At 39.3% G+C, this 16,843-nt stretch overlaps 1 protein-coding gene across 2 annotated transcripts; it reads left to right on the top strand.

Moving 5' to 3' along the window:
- The first annotated feature begins 751 nt into the window (after nt 1-751).
- capzb (capping actin protein of muscle Z-line subunit beta) lies at nt 752-13,650 on the top strand. 2 transcript variants are annotated; one of them, XM_034869290.1, is made up of 10 exons: nt 752-1,021; nt 7,427-7,516; nt 9,668-9,789; nt 9,945-10,058; nt 10,147-10,288; nt 10,527-10,643; nt 10,735-10,800; nt 11,025-11,101; nt 11,483-11,584; nt 12,515-13,650. In XM_034869290.1, exons 1-9 carry the CDS (start codon nt 1,019-1,021, stop codon nt 11,574-11,576), a joined length of 825 nt encoding a protein of 274 aa, XP_034725181.1. In that variant the 5' UTR covers nt 752-1,018; the 3' UTR covers nt 11,577-11,584; nt 12,515-13,650. The 2 variants fall into 2 exon arrangements, with proteins under 2 accessions (XP_034725181.1, XP_034725182.1); XM_034869291.1 differs by lacking the exon at nt 11,483-11,584.
- Nucleotides 13,651-16,843: the final 3,193 nt, after the last annotated feature.

The raw sequence follows: 16,843 nt of genomic DNA, 5'->3' as shown, positions 1-16,843 counted from the left end.
CCAGCAGACTCAATGCTAGAAGTCAAAGTCCTGTTTTCCACTCAGAGTCACTAGTTCTACAGATGTTGGAGGGGTTTACAGGCAGGTTTCCTATTTACAAACAATTAAGGATGCACATTAGCATTAGCATGAATTAATTAAGCATATTTTTACAATGTCATGATAGCTTTAAGATGGATATTTTCAGAAATAAATAAGAAATAGGTTACATACAACAGAGAGTACACTTGCATGGGTCATCATGAAATCATAAAAGTCGTGCATTTTACCATCCAAAGTCAGTTTAATATCAAAATGAGCATTAACGAACCGCCAGCCACCACAGGTGTCACCAAATCCACCACAAAACGAAAAATGATCAACAACACATTTATGTAGGCCTATCGTATATGCAATCATTACACCTGCTTGTATACTTGCATCATTCATGCACATTGTAAATAAGGAAACATTGGAATCAATTCAACTGGACAAATAAAATATAGCCTATCATATAATATAGAAAATATTTTGATTTGCACAATTTTAGGCATTTGAACATTTCTTAAATGAAAAGAGCAGAAAAGACTCAGTAAACATCACATTTATAGCAGTTTCCAGTCATCAATTTCAAAGGAAGTATTTTTTATTTTTTATCTTTACAGTGTATTTGTCTATCTACCGGCCTCTCTGGGTGCATATTTACTGCGTCTGCACCACTCCTCTCTTTCCATACTTGGCAATGCCTTTCTTGCTCCTTCGCTATTGGCTGCTGCAGAGAAAAGCCCCGTGTGACCCGGACATGCAACCGGGGACTGTTTTCTGACTGCAGCAGCCTCTTTCCTGTAGCCCGGTTGAGGAAGTGAATATCGCTGACAGGGCTGGGTTCAGTGAGGGAGAGGCGAACAAAACATCTTCCGCGGGGGACTAAAAAACAACTAAATAACAAGAGACAAGCGGAGCGATTTGTTAAACCATAGTAAAGCTAAGTTGTGCTGGTGAAATCGTGCTCCCCTGCCCCGCTGAGGCCGCCGCAGACATGGTAAGGGCCTCGGTAGAGCTTGGAGAGATAGGGACGGGGTGAGAGGGTTTTGGTGGGGCAGCTGGCTACTGCTAAGCAAGCGTTAACGGCTAGGGGGGCTAAGCTAGGCTAAAGCTAGCTGTATGTGCAGTTTGGTAACCTGAGAGCGTCAGCAGCAGTAGGAGGAGGGGGGGATTCTAGTTTGTAAATCACCGATGCATATCTAACTTGCACTGTTTGCAAAACTTCTGCGTACCGGATACGAATAAAATGACTTGCATCTGTTTCTTCCAGCTTGTTAGCTAGCTAGCTTGTAGCTAGCTGCTAGCCAAGCTAGATGTCGGAATGCATAAAGTTAGCACAGGATGTTTTGGGTTTGACAGAAGTTCGTAAATAGTATGAGTGAGGAGTCCTAATATAACGTACACACGCACGCACACACGCACACACAGGCTAATATAGTCAAGCGCCGGGTTGCCTGTAGCTAAAATAAGACTGCTTGCTCCTCCTATTCCTAACTATGACAAGCTGTCCACCACCTCTGTTAAGTTTTCCCTGCCTTGCAAGTCTTGATTTTGCCAATATTTAATCTGCGAACTGTTAATGTCTGACAACTCCTACAAATCATGCAGTTATTGTTCCTTTAGTGGTTATTTTTGAACATTTTTTTCATCTCTTTAGCTTATATCGCACTTGCACCACTGTTATTGGTCCTGTAATGATAGGCTACTTGACCAAAACTCAAATATTTAAAGGACAACTATTGTATAGCATTTTCAGCATACTTGTATTTTGTGTTTGTACTAGAACATGTTTACGTGCTTTAAGTAAAAAAAAGAAGTTTTTGCTCAAACTGCCCATGGCTGCTGCAGCTGTATTCACCCTCTGTATGAGATTCTCTGTAGGAGCGCCTTTCTCTTTATGCCCCCTACCGAAAAAGCCCAGTCTTCTTTGATTGGCCAGCATGTTTCCTGCAATCTTTGCTCCGCTGCAGCCTCCTCTGCTTTTTCACTATTTGAAGCTGGAGCTACTGCAACATAGTATAAAGCAGCACTTTCTACACAGATAGGAAGAAGAAGGCTTTTAAATTAAATACTACATAACCGGTAATGTGACCTGGAATTTGGGAGACAGTGGCAGCCAAGATGACGTATTTTACTACTGTTAGCATGTAGCTACCTACCTGGAGCAGATGACCAATCATAGAAGGCTGGCTTAGAGTTGCGTAACGTTTTAACTCACAGGGATTTCTCTAAAATATGTTTACCTCATTATGTTGGCCACATTTAACATGAAAATCCTACATAACATTGTATATATGACAGAAATTACGGAGAAGCACAATATGTTCACTTTAAACTATTGTAGCATAATGCAGCACCATTTTGTGCTTCCATACTGTTGTTGTAGTTATTCCACATGACCTAACTTGTCTTATTCCTGAGTTGGGAAGAGCAGCTGGTGTTTCTCCGTAGTCGCCCACTCTCCTCAGCTTCACCTCATCCATCCTGCTTGCTGGGCCTCAACGCTCTCCCCTAACCCCGGAGGTTGTTGGTCTGAGCTAGTGTTTACATGGAGATAGGAGCACTGGTAAACATAGTGTCAAGGAGTACAGGTGTCTGACGGTGCACACTGATTCATCAGCTGAGAGAGATTTTAAGACAGGCAAAAAGCAACTCTAAGGAGAGGAAAAGGCACAGGAGACGCTGTCTAGAAACTTCTGTTATGTGCAGGGTCACCCTTAAGGAAAAAATGTTTATAGAAAGAGGGTTCTCTACTTTATAACATGTCATTGTCCTTTGACCAGCTAGCAACTGAATGAGTATAGTCTTTGAGGTTTATGCACTTTATGAAGAGTACCTTCATATGTAAGCTAATGGGAAGGGTTTTGTTGACATCTACAAGGAAGTGAATGAAATAAGTATTACAAACACATGACTAAAAACCATTTGCTATTGTGCTGTTGGAGATTTTAATTGGCACATTGTTTGTCCTATTTCTTGATTATTCATAGCCCCATTTTTGTTTGTTTGTTATGGACATTAGTGCACTCATCATGTTATGATTTATCTTTGGGCTCTTTTACTATTATTAACCTAATGTGTTGAAAGTATCACTCAGAATTTTAAGTTGAAAATGATTGCTCATGAAAATGATTGTGGTATAGCAAGTTACCTGCTTACCCTTCACGGCAGCTGGATTCTAGATAACGCAAAAAACCATCTTGTCAAGCTTCAAGTAATGCATTTCATGTCCGAGGCTCGGACCAATCAACGTGCAATTAGGAACTATTGGTATATACGGGCATGGTTCAGGTGTGTGTAGTCTTTTGCTGCCAGACCTAATTCTGCAGCGCAGTGTCAACGCTGGAGTATGGTCTGGCTACACCGCTTACCTATTGTGGGGTAGGGAAAAAATGCTGTGGCTTGTTTGCTTTTCTTTAAACCAATCACAACTTCCCTGGGTGGTGCTAAGCCCCGGATGCAGCAAAGGTGCCTTCGCAAAATAGATGACGTAGATAGTGGAAAAGGAGAGAGGTTCCGCATGTCAGGCTTTCCCAGCAATGTACATCCTTTGAGCCAGATTACGATATGTGTAACAAGCACAACTCTTTGTTCAAAACAACAGTGGTGGCATGATTGACAGAGGGTTCTTAGTACATAACCAAAAAAGCCTCCGTAAACAACTCAAACATCTAACCAAAAGATTAAATTGGTTACAGAAAGTCTCGGGCTGTATTGAAGACTCAAGTTTATGTGGGGGTCATTGGTTTTGTAGTCTGTAATGATAGTGAGCTTTTGAATGTTTGTTTGTTTGTTTGTTATACTAAAGACACACTTTACAGTATTTCCGACTGTTCAACAAAACCTAACTTTAGTTCTATGAACATGTGCTATGTATCATTTCTTTTTTTTTTTTGCACCATTCAAACACAAGTGACCACTGGGGGGGGGAGTTGGTGAGGGATTGTGTCACTGCAATAGTGACCAGTGTTGGGCAAGTTACTTACAAAAAGTAATTAGTTACAGTTAGGGCTGGGTGCCGAGTCAATACTTTTATGGCACCGAACGAAATACTCCAATCGTATGAGTATTGGGGGGGGAAAACTATCTTATCGGTACCAAATTTTGGTACCTGAGAGCGCGTAATTGCTAGCTTATCTGTCCCCTCTGACCTCTCTCTGCATATTGACAGAGAGCGGAGCGCCGACCCATGCACATGCGCGGTGGTGCGGACGGAGTGTATTCCAACAAAGTATGCCGGCTCTGCAGTTTAGTTGAAGTCGGGGCAATGCGTTAGTTATTCAAAACTCCACGCAGACAGTGACATGATATAAATAGTGAGGCGAAAGCGGTCACGGTGCTGTAGATACGGTGCTGTAGTTACACTTCCTTTGAGACAAGCAGGCCACAGTGGTTTATTGCCCTCATGGTTGACTGACAGGCTGAGGTTGTAAGGCAAGGCAACTTTATTTCTACAGCACCTTTCAGCAACAAGGAAACTCAATTACTTTCATTTGCACTTACATTTTTTTCTCCATTACGGTAGTTAGATCTTGACAACAGGGCAGTCACCTAGTTTATTGTTAAAGGTTTGTGTCATTATGCAGTTTGCACTAAAAACTTCTTTGGTGTTTACATTTCTTTGCATTTTAGTTAGTTCAGTATTAGCCTGTACACAATGTCATTTGTTTATAATATGTTCAAGTTGTGGCATTGAAACTGAGGTATTGAAATTGGCACAGATCGAAAGATTTTGAACAATGCCCAGCCATAGTTAGTTACTAGTTAATTCTTCCAAAAAGAAACTAAATGAGTGTGAATTGTAATTTCCCCATTGGGGATCAATAAACAGTTTAAACATTTAAAAAATGTAAAATTATTAAAGTAACTAGTAACTATTGCGTTGTATATGCTCAAATGTGACCCCACTTCCACCCCTCTTTTATGAAACTTAAAATACATGTGCATGTTCAATTATTTATGATAAATCTGAATAGACTAATTAAATGGGCACTTAATACAATACATTATTAACAGAAACAATGTTCACAAATCTAAACTGTTTTAATGTTGCTGTGGGACAAAGGGAGACTAGCCTCCAATCAAGTGGCATGTAGATATTATGTGTAGCATACCCTCCAAAAGATGGTCTGACACTTGAACTGATGATTTTAGATTTATTGGAAATCCCAAAACCAGAGCTGGTTATAAAAACAAACACAAACAATACATGCATTACAAGCTACCTTACCATACAGATTCAGAGCATTATTATAGTTTAGTACTAGCTCACAAGTCCAGCATTAGCCTAAATAGACAGCTAGAAACGGCTACAATTGTTCAAAACTACTTCAAAACACCACCGACATCATAATTTTCGACACTTATGATAAATACTAACCTTCAAAGGGCTGCTAAAACATTATATATTTCACTGTGTGCTTTACTGTTTCTTTTTTACCATCACATGCAGCAGGAAAACTAGTTAAGGTGCCAGCGGGTGACTTTCAAAATAAAAGCCCCTCTATTGAGAACAGGATGTAAGACACTTACCTCAAGGCTATTTCTTCTGTAGAGCTAAACATATACTGGGTTATTTACATCATGTTTATATAGAGGATCGATACAAATAACACAAAGATGTTTGGAACCTTTGATATTTATTCCCCCTCATTTGGGCTCGCCATACCTGTCTCTTGTTGACTGACTGACTTGACTTTGTTTTTTGTTTTTTTAATTGTGTTCGACTATGCATGATTTTGAACACCCGCCCAACTCTGTCTCTGATTGACTTACCATGAAATTTTAATCAACCTCAGCCAATCCTCAGCATTTATGCGCTTGTCTCGTGCACAGCCCACTAACATAGGAAAAACAGTAAAAAAAAAAAAAAGCCTTGCCTCTCGGCTCAGAGATCTAGTTGGTCTGATGTAAAAAAAAAAACTGCTTATAGTTGTAGTATATAGATAGTAACACGCCTCAGTTTTTGGCGGTAACGGCGTTATTAAAACGGGAAGAGTAATCCATTAGATTACTCGTTACTGAAAAAACAAACTCTATTATTTATAACACCATTTATTACGACACACAGCCAAATGAAGCGCATCCTTTGGACAATGGCAATTATGACTTCATGTTTTGCTCTGAAACTTTTCACACGGCACATTACGAGTGCTGTCTGTAGTTTCACAGTGCAAGCAGAGTTTGCTTTTGGAGGTGGGAATATTTTCTGCACAGCAACTCTCTTTTATAGCCTCAGACAGAATGTAGCAGACCTTTATCAGTGAGCTTGGAGAGGTCATTTTTTATATAGAGAGCATACCAATATTGAGTACTAATCCAAAACTTGCGTACATATTCCTACATAAAATAGCCGCAAAGTGTGCACTAAAAGAGAGCCTGCTTTAAATCCAGTGAGTTTTGAAAGTTATGCTTTTTACATAACCTTTTTTATTAGCATTGCAGGGCTTTTCTTTAAGGATAGTTTGACAAATTTTCACCCATATGAACATTGAAGCAGCTTTTGCTTTCTATAATCATTCCTCCTGTTAATGCAATATCCACAATCCTCATACTGGGTAAAAATATATTTCAAATTTTATGCAAAGATATTGTCAAGTTCCAGCAGTCTGAGTTGGTCAAAGTTTTACTATGTTGAATACAAAAGTTTGTTTTCCTAGACTGTGTTGATACTTGTTGAGCTGTATAAGAAAATGGCTGTGCTTGGCGTCAGTAAGGATAGCTTTACTAAAATGCTAGTGCCATTGCATTTCAATGCTTGCAACACAGTATCAGAGACCAGTGTTCAATGGAGTACATATGGACATTTTTGACAGCGCACTGTTTAGGTATTTTTGGTACTGAAGAAGACTAGGTGCTTCAGAATGTAAACACGCGTTTACAGCTGTTTTCAGGCCATTAGAATCCACTTCAGCATTAATCCATTTTGTAATTATGATGAAAAGGTTACTGTTGTTGTCTTGCTCAATTACAGCTGTTCTCCTTCAGCTGTAGTAAGAAACATCACAAATTGAGTGTTACTGTAACTTTGCTTTCAGTTAAGGTATTTTTGGGACAGTACATAAAGTATTATCAAATATACCTCAAGTGGTATGACATGCACGTTTTTACACTACAGAACGTTATGAGTCTGACTCTGTATACTTCAGTCAAAATCGGATTATTAGAACTCCCTGGGGGCCCAGATATAGAGGTTTACTCCTCAACGCAGCGGGTCCGTGTTCGACTCCAACCTGCGGCCCTTTGCTGCATGTAATTCCCCCTCTCGCACCCTTTTCATGTCTAAATCTGTCCTGTCAAACATAAAGGCCAAAAATGCCAAAAAGACTTAACCCAACTTCAAAAATAACATCCCTTTTACACATCTGCATTTAGAGATAACCAGTTTCTCTTTTGTTTTCAGAATGACCAGCAGCTGGACTGTGCCCTGGACCTGATGAGGCGTCTGCCTCCTCAACAGATCGAGAAGAACCTCAGTGACCTCATTGACCTGGTGAGTTACTGTCTTTGCTTTATCCTGTGAGATTTCTTTACAGGTGAAAACACACACAGGGTGTAGGCTGTGTCCCCTCCAGACATGCTTTGAGAAATTTAATAATATTCTGTTTTGAATAATAGTTAGTGTCTGACATGTTTTTTTTTCCACAAAAATCTTCAATTACCTTAATAACTTAAAAAAGTGTCATTGAAAAATCAAAGATGAATATGCAATGTTCAAATCAAAGGATTAACTGTTGGAGACAAGTACTCTGTTTCCTTGTGGTAGTAAAAGTGGACAGCTCTAAAGACTCTCAGGACGCATTGAGACCTCATCACTGAAACACAATTCGGAGGTGGTCTAGGCAGTGAGAAACGGGAATGTGTCCTGGGCCACATTTAACCGCCTACTCATCTATGAGCTGAACTACATACTTGTTCAAAAGTATCTTTCATGTCACAGAAACCACTGAGAGGGAATTGTGTTTTTGATGTTATTATTATTATTAGTGTTGGTGATGTGTTGCCGATTGTTGTTTTGTGCTGCCTGGTCTTATATCTCTGGCTGTTAGGAGCTCTCTGCTGCGCTGTTGGTTGAACATTAACAATAATAATTACCTTATTTTAGGTTCCGAAAAACATCCCTGAATTTACCAATATGTAGGATATTACTTCAGACATTCCTGCTCTAAAGTCTTCTCCATTTGTTATTTATAAGTCTTGCATTACCAGACCATCTATTTTAAAACCAGGTCGGATCAGGGGCAAGATGTCTCCTACTTTACTGAAAAGTTCAATCACTATGCACTGGAGGTTTTAAGTTTCTTTTACTTGTGTAGGTTGGATATTGGACCACAGGGAAATCCCGATTTTTCATGTATTTCAAGCAAACTAAAGTGTGATACACTGTTTAAAACGAATAGCACCTTGGGAATCAGTAACACAATTTTGAATGGAGGACTTTGTATGCAATTTGAATATAATTCTGTTTAGTTTATTCCAAAATAGATTGTCAGTTTCTCTGTCATACAGTCTTATAGAGAACTCGGCAGTCTAGAAACAATGGTTGAGAGACCACTCAGAGTGTTGTTTCATACCATGCAATTACGACAGTTGCAGCAGTTGACGCTGTGTCATCTGGATAACTTTACCTTGCTGCCTGGAAATTAATTATTAATTTGTTTCCTTCCTACAGTTTTTTGTTTAAAAAGGAGCCGTCTTATTTTGACCTGTACTCTGGATTGTAACATAGCAGTGCCAGCTGATTTCAACAAACTAAGCTAAATTGGACACAAATCAAATCACACTTTTACCAGTGTTTGCATGGCACCTTGTTTTGTGGGCATATGCATTCCTTTCCACCCAGACCCCCACCTGCTCACCTTACTCTGGCCTCACCTTTAACCTCCCTCCCCCTGGGCATTGACACTCCTCACCCATTTCACTGTGTCCGGTTGTTAGCGATTATTATTGTAGCTGTCAATCACCTTCACTGCCAGACACCTTTTGGCTTCACCATCTCCGCTCAAACTCTTCCTGGTGACTCAGTATCACCTGCAACCTCCCCTTTCTTTCCTGTTTCCCACATCTCTTTTGTCTCCTCCTCTGTGTTCTCCATTTTCTACTCTACCACACTTTTCCCACTGGGGAGGGAGGGGGGGGGGGATTTTTTTTTTTTTTTAGGGAAACAGGGCCTCCTTTGTGTCTATACTATGATGTAGGAGGACATAGAGAGGGAAGAACATGTCAGTCTGTGAGAAGTAATTTGTACAACCTTATTTTCTAGATATTATGTTTCCCATTGATATTTTAGTCCTGTTCCAATCCGTGTGAAGTGAAGCTGTGAAGTGAAGCTGGAATGTGACAAGAACCTTCAGCTCATTTTTGACCAAAATCAGAGTCAAAAACAAGGCTACTCTTGTTTTTGCAGTCTAGTCCGTTTCTCCGGTCTTTCTATAAGTTGGCATCTCTTACAGGAAGCGTGAATAGACAAAAATAGCTTGTTTTTACATCTCCTGCTTATACAGACAAACAGAACACTTTTAATAAGAGGAGGGGTTGAGATTTGTTATTAAATTTTGCACAACTTTCTGCAGCTGAGCACATTGAAGTATCTGTGCTAAAGAAAACATTGGGTTAATGTTTTGAGCTCTGTGTTTGCGTTCAGGTGCCTAGTCTGTGTGAGGACCTCCTCTCCTCTGTGGACCAGCCCCTGAAGATTGCCCGGGACAAGGTGGTGGGGAAAGACTATCTGCTCTGTGATTACAACCGAGACGGCGACTCCTACAGGTTGAGTTTAAAACTGCATTTCAGTCATGGACAAGGGGCATCAACTACATTATGATCAGTTATCTGTCATTGAAAAAGAGACCAAAGACAGTGGCTGAAGCTAATGTTGTAGCTGGCTTTTAATGTTTTTTTTTATGTCCTTTTTAATACATCAGATCCCCGTGGAGTAATAAGTATGAACCTCCCATTGAAGATGGTGCAATGCCTTCAGCTCGCCTGAGGAAACTTGAGGTTGAAGCCAATAACGCCTTTGACCAGTACAGAGACCTGTGAGTACCAGTGAAGTAATCTCATGGTTTTTTGATGAAACGGTCAGCGTTGTGACCTCTTGTGACCTCTCATATCTATGTTTTTCAGGTACTTTGAGGGTGGCGTGTCCTCTGTGTACCTCTGGGACTTGGATCATGGCTTTGCTGGAGTTATTCTCATCAAAAAGGCCGGGGATGGGTCCAAGAAAATCAAAGGGTGCTGGGACTCCATCCATGTGGTGGAGGTGCAGGTGAGAATCAGCTCATATGGAATAGGTTGACATTTGCTTCTGCCCAGTCTTTTGTTTTCTTAGAGTAAGTCAGGACAGGTAAAGACAAAACCTGTGCATGAAGTCTGCAGGTGGTTTTTAACACCAGTGACGTGCAGAAGAGGCACCCTCATAAAACTTTAGACAGAGATGCGGTGTAAATCTTCCCAAATTTAGTCTGCAGTATTGTCATTGCTTGTTGCGTCTGTTGTGCGAGCAGGAGAAGTCCAGCGGTCGTACTGCTCACTACAAACTCACCTCCACCGTCATGCTGTGGCTCCAGACAACCAAGACCGGCTCCGGCACCATGAACCTGGGCGGCAGCCTTACGAGACAGGTATGGTATTGAACTAAATGGAAAACCGCCGCTGACACATCCAGCTTTTCTATAGTCATCCATGAACTTGATTTGTTTTATCTTTTCACAGATGGAAAAAGATGAGACAGTTGGAGAGTCCTCCCCCCACATCGCCAACATCGGCCGCCTTGTCGAAGTCAGTTTTACGGCTAATATCCTGCTTGTTTAACTTTTTTTGATTGCCTACCTAATATTCATTTGCTTCAGTCACATAGCCTAGCCAGTGTTACGGTGCATTATGTTCAGCACACTTGGCCCCTACATATCTAGTCAATAGAGTTATTGTCTAAAAATGGTGTTGTTGATAACCGGAAAAAAGGGGCTGACTATAAGTTAAGAATGTCTTGATTTTTGTTCCAGGATATGGAGAACAAGATTCGCTCCACGCTGAATGAAATCTACTTTGGGAAGACCAAGGACATCGTCAACGGCCTAAGGTAATACTACATGAGTTGTTTGGATGACTTGAATCACTCTCTCTCCTTTTTACAGCACTTCCAGTCAGCAGGGTCTGTTTTAAGTATACCAGTCTTACTGAGAGCAGAGTTGGTTGACTTCTGTGTTGAACTGTTCAGTAGATATTTTCAAGACATTTACATCTTTTGACAATTTCCGTCATTTCCTATCCAAAATTGTATTAAAAGCTACCTTTGCTGTTCATTTTTTCTGTATTCTCATCACCTCCTGCTTTTTCTATCCCTCTCCTATGATATTCTTTGTTTATTGCCTTTCGTCCTACATTTCTGCTGCCATTCTTTTTACTGTCTTTCTTTATTCTGTCACCTCTCCTCCCCTGCTGTCTCTCCTCTGTGCTCCAGATCTATTGAGTCTTTGCCTGATAACCAAAAATACCGACAGCTCCAAAAGGAGCTGTCGCAGGTTCTCACCCAACGTCAGATCTTCATTGACTAGGGTCAGAGGTACAACCGGGCATGAAGAAGTGCGTTTGTGTTTGCGTGTGTATATTAGTGCATATTGGTGAGTAGAAAAATGTAAAGGGAAAATATTGCTTCCTGCTCTGTCCAGGGTGCTCCTTTCTGGAGCTCCCTCTCAGATGTCTCATGGCACTTTAAAGGAAGCAAGTAGGCAAGTTTCAAATAATAAATTATTTCAGACATATTTTGATATTGTAAGAGGAAACCATTTCAACCTGCTGATTTGTGCTGAGAATTTGTAATTCCCCCTTTCTTTTTCGGAAGTCAATAACTAGCTCCTTCGTCTCACTAATATTAAGATTCAGGAAGGTAACGTCACATCAGCTATCTCCATCGGATGATGTTTATATAGTTATAAAAATGGGCAATCTTCAAACTTAAGCAAGTTTTAATTTAAGTAATAAAAAATCTGATTATGTATTCATTAAAAACAATTTAATCAATTAAAATTAAAAATTCTATTTAACTGTAATATATTCAGTAACTCAACTATATTAAAACAAATAGTGACTAATTTAATTTCACTTAATTAAACATCCTGAAAAACTTCATACTTCAATAAAGTGCAAAATGTAAAGGATGGTGAATCCTGATTCAATACACTGTAGGCAGGTAAAGTGAATAATTCATCTGCATGGCAACATAAAACTAACTTCTGGTTTTTATTTGCCTGAAATGAATGTGTGCAGCGTGTGTATACATTTAATGTGTGATAAAACATAGTTTTGACATCTTCTTTAATCAGAGAAGGCGTTGGAATGTGATGTCTGTCTAACAAATAGATTCATTTCCTCTGCTTTTCTCTTGAATTTATACCCTGTTTCTGGCATGTTTGAGAAACTTTCCCATTCTCTCTTTCACGGTTTCCTCACACTAATTGTCTCTCATTTTTTTGTTTCCCCCCCACCAACACAGGAGTGTTCAGACTCTGGCTGACAAGTCAAAGCAGGAGGCTCTGAAGGTCGACCTGATGGAGGCACTCAAACGCAAACAAAACAGCTAGAGTTGTTACTGTTTTTTTCTTTTCTGTCTCTCACTCTTTCCGCCTCATCTCCTCCATCTTCTCTCTGTTTGTTTACGTCTCTCCCTCTACACCTGTTTCAGTGCTGCACTCTTGTTTATTTGTGGAATAACAAAAAAGGAGAAAATGCTTAGCTTTTAATTTTTTTTTTTTCTGTCTATCTTTTTTTCATGCATCTTATTTGCCATGAAGCCATTCACTCACGCTCCTTCTGTCTCACTTCTCCCCTATCTTCTCTCCAATGTAATAAATATAATGATAGTATTACCACGGTTAATGATAATCTTACAGTGTGTGGGTCATCGTAGTAATAATCCCTGATGTTCTCACAGCTAATGTCTCTTCGGTCAGTTGAAAACAAGCGATTTTGGCCCAGCTCTTCCTCGGTGGGGAGGAAACGGGCACAGACTGCTCTAGGTGATGTAGGCTCGATGGGGCGGTCATTATTGTGTTCATCAAATTTATTTTAATCAACTACTTTTGTCTATGACACCACTCCCCCACCCCCCGATATATTTGTATAAAATTATTACTGTTGGTATATAACTGTCATTCTTCTGGGTAAATGGTGTGAACAGCAGGGTGGCCTTCGGTTTGTGTTAGGTTTTACACTTTATTCCACTCTGTCCTCAGGCATGTAAGCCTGTGTGGGGATGAGTGGAATGTAGACTTATCAAACACATGGGGATGGATTGTTATAATAATCACCGGGTGATTACACCCATGTAGTCAAACCCCACCCGCCCATCCCCCTCGCACACACACACACACACACACACACACACACACACACACACACACAGTATAACATGACAGTTTGCCTCCCCTCTGTTCAGCTTATTAAACTTGTCTCTCTCCTCACCTACCATGTCTTTGTTGGGGGTCACAGTTTGTCTTTGTGTCTCAGTGGAAACATTTGACTGTTTCCATTTTGGAGGGGAATCTTTTTGGTTGTATTTTTGTTTTTTGTAAAGCTTATGATTCATATTGTATTAGAGCCTCCAGCAACAATAAAAACAGTAAAAAGCTGCTCTATTCTTCATTTCTTATTGAGGTGAGGCACTGTGCAAGGATAGTTGAGAAAATAACGAACTACATTATCATTGCAAATCAGGTGGGTAATACTTAGAGTACCCTTATTAACCATTTTCAAGCAGAATATAATCATTTAATACATTGCTTATAACACACTATAATGTAGCAAAAGGCCACTCGGACTGCCAAGACATGCCCAATCTAACAATGTAAATAAAGGGAATTTCCCCAGTCGGGAACTCCTTTTTCAGGTTATTCTGACACCACATGAATGCAGCACACATGCCCTCTCTTAATGTTAATGCATTGACTTCCTTGGTCCATATGCTATGCTGCACCACTTTAACTTCCATTGAGTTTATTAAAGTTGTGCCAGTAGTTTTTCCGTAGTCCTGCTGACGGACAGACGAGAACCTAAAACATAACCTCATAAAGTTAGAATATATAATACCATACATTAATAAGCTATATAAAATGTCTAATCTACTAGTGTAGCTATATAGATACCATATCTTGTGTGTAAATGTAAATGTTTTATAACTAACATTTATTTAAATGTGTGATACACACTACTACAAAACTTACATTGCTGAGTGACTGATCCTCCGTTTTTTTTTTTAAACCCCTTACTGTATTGAAAGCGTGTTGGTTATTAGGGTCAATTATTATGTAAAAAAAAACCACTACGCAATAAAGGGAGATTTCACAGTTCTTTTCAAATGTAGACTACATTGCACCAGGTCCAGATCCAAAACCACTATACCTAGACTTGTTAAATCTGGACTAAATTATCCTAGAGAGGCTAAAGAGTCTTAAACAGTTTCAGATTTGTGAAAGCTTTATTCTATATGTGAAAATGCCAAAACTGAGGATTTCCCTGCTTTTCTTTTATGTGGTCTAAATTAAAATAATGTTTTTGGATCCAAAACCATGTCTAATGTTGTCTACATTGTCTTCTCATGAAGACTTTTTCACAAATCTAAAAGCGTGTTTTAGACATAGAATTTCCCTTAATGACTAACACTTTTAATACAATCATGCTGGCTACTCTTTGAGGCTGTAACGAGATAAATGCTAATACTAGCATGACAACATGCTGACAACAACCAGACATGGCAAAAGTACTCACTTCCCGTACTTCAGTAGAAGTACAGATACTTGTGTTAAAAATACTCTGGTAAAAGTAGAAGATTTCACTTCTTTACTCAAGTAAAAGTAACAAAGTATCCTACAGGCTTGGAAATTTACTTAACGTATAAAAGTAAAGTTCCCTTTTGAATGACAACCATTTTTTATGCAAAGAAACTTGGACCACACAAATGTTACTAGAGTGCACGCTGAGAAACTTCAGTGTCTTGCTCCACATCTGCCGAATCTCTGGGAGCTCCGTTTTATTCATTTTTAATCATGTTGCCGTCCATACTACTATGTGCTAACGTTAGCACCATCAAGCCGCGAATGAATGCAAAATGCTGAATCTGTCGAGTTGTTTAATTTAGTGGTGCGTCAAGTGAAATGTACAGTAGGCCTATCCCATCCAATTAGATTACATTTAGTATTGACGACACGAACAATAATAACCGTAACTCTTGTTAAATTATTTGAAACTGGACTGTATTTAAAGCTGATTCTGGTTTCCAGCTTTGCCCCAGGTGTGTACGTTAACACACGGAAGGAGACAACGAATTCTCTTCTGATGCAACGACCTAGCGAACACAAACAAGTCACTAGCTAACTTACTTTAAATGTGCAAGAACTATAGACCAATACAACAGTCTTAAATTAACTCAGAACATAAGTAATAGGATTTACAGTTCTCAAAGATGCACACACAATCTCAACTGCTCGTCTCTTTTTCTCTTTCTCACTTTCTTCTCCGTGTGACGCTCCGACATGTACGGCTTGTACAAAACCAAAGATACGAGCCAATTTGTTTTTTTTTAGTGTGAGGAGTAGAAAGTATCAATACTCGTGTTAAAGTGCAAGGAGTAAAAGTAAAAAGTCGCCACAAAAAATAGTAAAGTAGGCCTACAATCAAAATATCAGAAAAATCTACTTTCTTACAGTAGGCTAACGAAGTATTTGTAGGCTAGGCCTATATTCGTTTCTTCCCATCTCTGATAACAACAATGCTAACAATGTTCAGCAGATAGCTCAAGCTAAACCACACAACAATAGGCTCATGATATATAATTCGAATTCTCCTCACCTTTACCAGCTGCAAAAATGTAATATGAAATAATATTATAATCAATTATTGTACATTCATTTGAAATTGACTATTCTGCAAGGTAGCCAACTTATAATGATACCGTAATACTTTTGTACTTTTACTTTGTGTCGAGGACTGCGCTGGACTGTATCTGGGCATATGCTCTTTAAGTGAGATACCCATTCGCCTATCATTTATTATTATTTAACATATATTGTATTATTAACAATTCTATAACAACATCTAGCTATCTATACATACGTGTGTGTATATATCTCAATTCAGTCAGTTCCGGTAATCCCAGATGACCATGTAGTCCTTAAAGTGACCATAAAATGAAAAACTTTGCCACCATTAAATCCACTTCTTTATTTTGTTTTGTTGGTTCTGTTTGTGTGTTACCGGTTTTGCCTTCATATAAAGTGTCCTTGGGTCCCTTGAAAGGCACTATAGAAATTCTAGTTATTATTAGGCAAAATCCATCCGCTAATAAATATTGTCTGACAGCCCCCAGTTGCTAATAGGACTTTGTGTTTAAATAGTTTTGTCAGTTTGTTTCATAATAAAAACCAGTAGTGTGAGAGGACCCTCTACTATAGCCTGGATTTATTTTTAATATAGTTGAAGAAGAGCCTCTTTCATTCATGCAACACAACACGCATTTGCATTTCTTTAAACGCAAATCCTCATGGAAATATTGTAGTGAGGCAATAAGCAGCGTTAATAATGGAGACCTCTTCTCAAACTGTGTGACTGCAGTTGTCCACTAGGTGTCAGTGACGTGATTTGATATTTGTGAAGGGATTTCCCTCGTCTGTAGCCTACTCAGTCCAAATGGAGTTATATGTTTTTATTCCATATGTATAGCCTCATAATGGTCATTTCTTACTTTTCTTATAAAGGAAAATATCCTGAGAGAGATGAGAGAGAGAGAGAGTGTACCACCAGTATACATTTCTATTTAGATTATAGGCTA

Source organism: Etheostoma cragini, chromosome 4 (genome assembly GCF_013103735.1).
Source record: "Etheostoma cragini isolate CJK2018 chromosome 4, CSU_Ecrag_1.0, whole genome shotgun sequence".
NCBI lineage: Eukaryota > Metazoa > Chordata > Actinopteri > Perciformes > Percidae > Etheostoma > Etheostoma cragini.
This window is presented reverse-complemented; position numbering and strand designations above follow the sequence as displayed.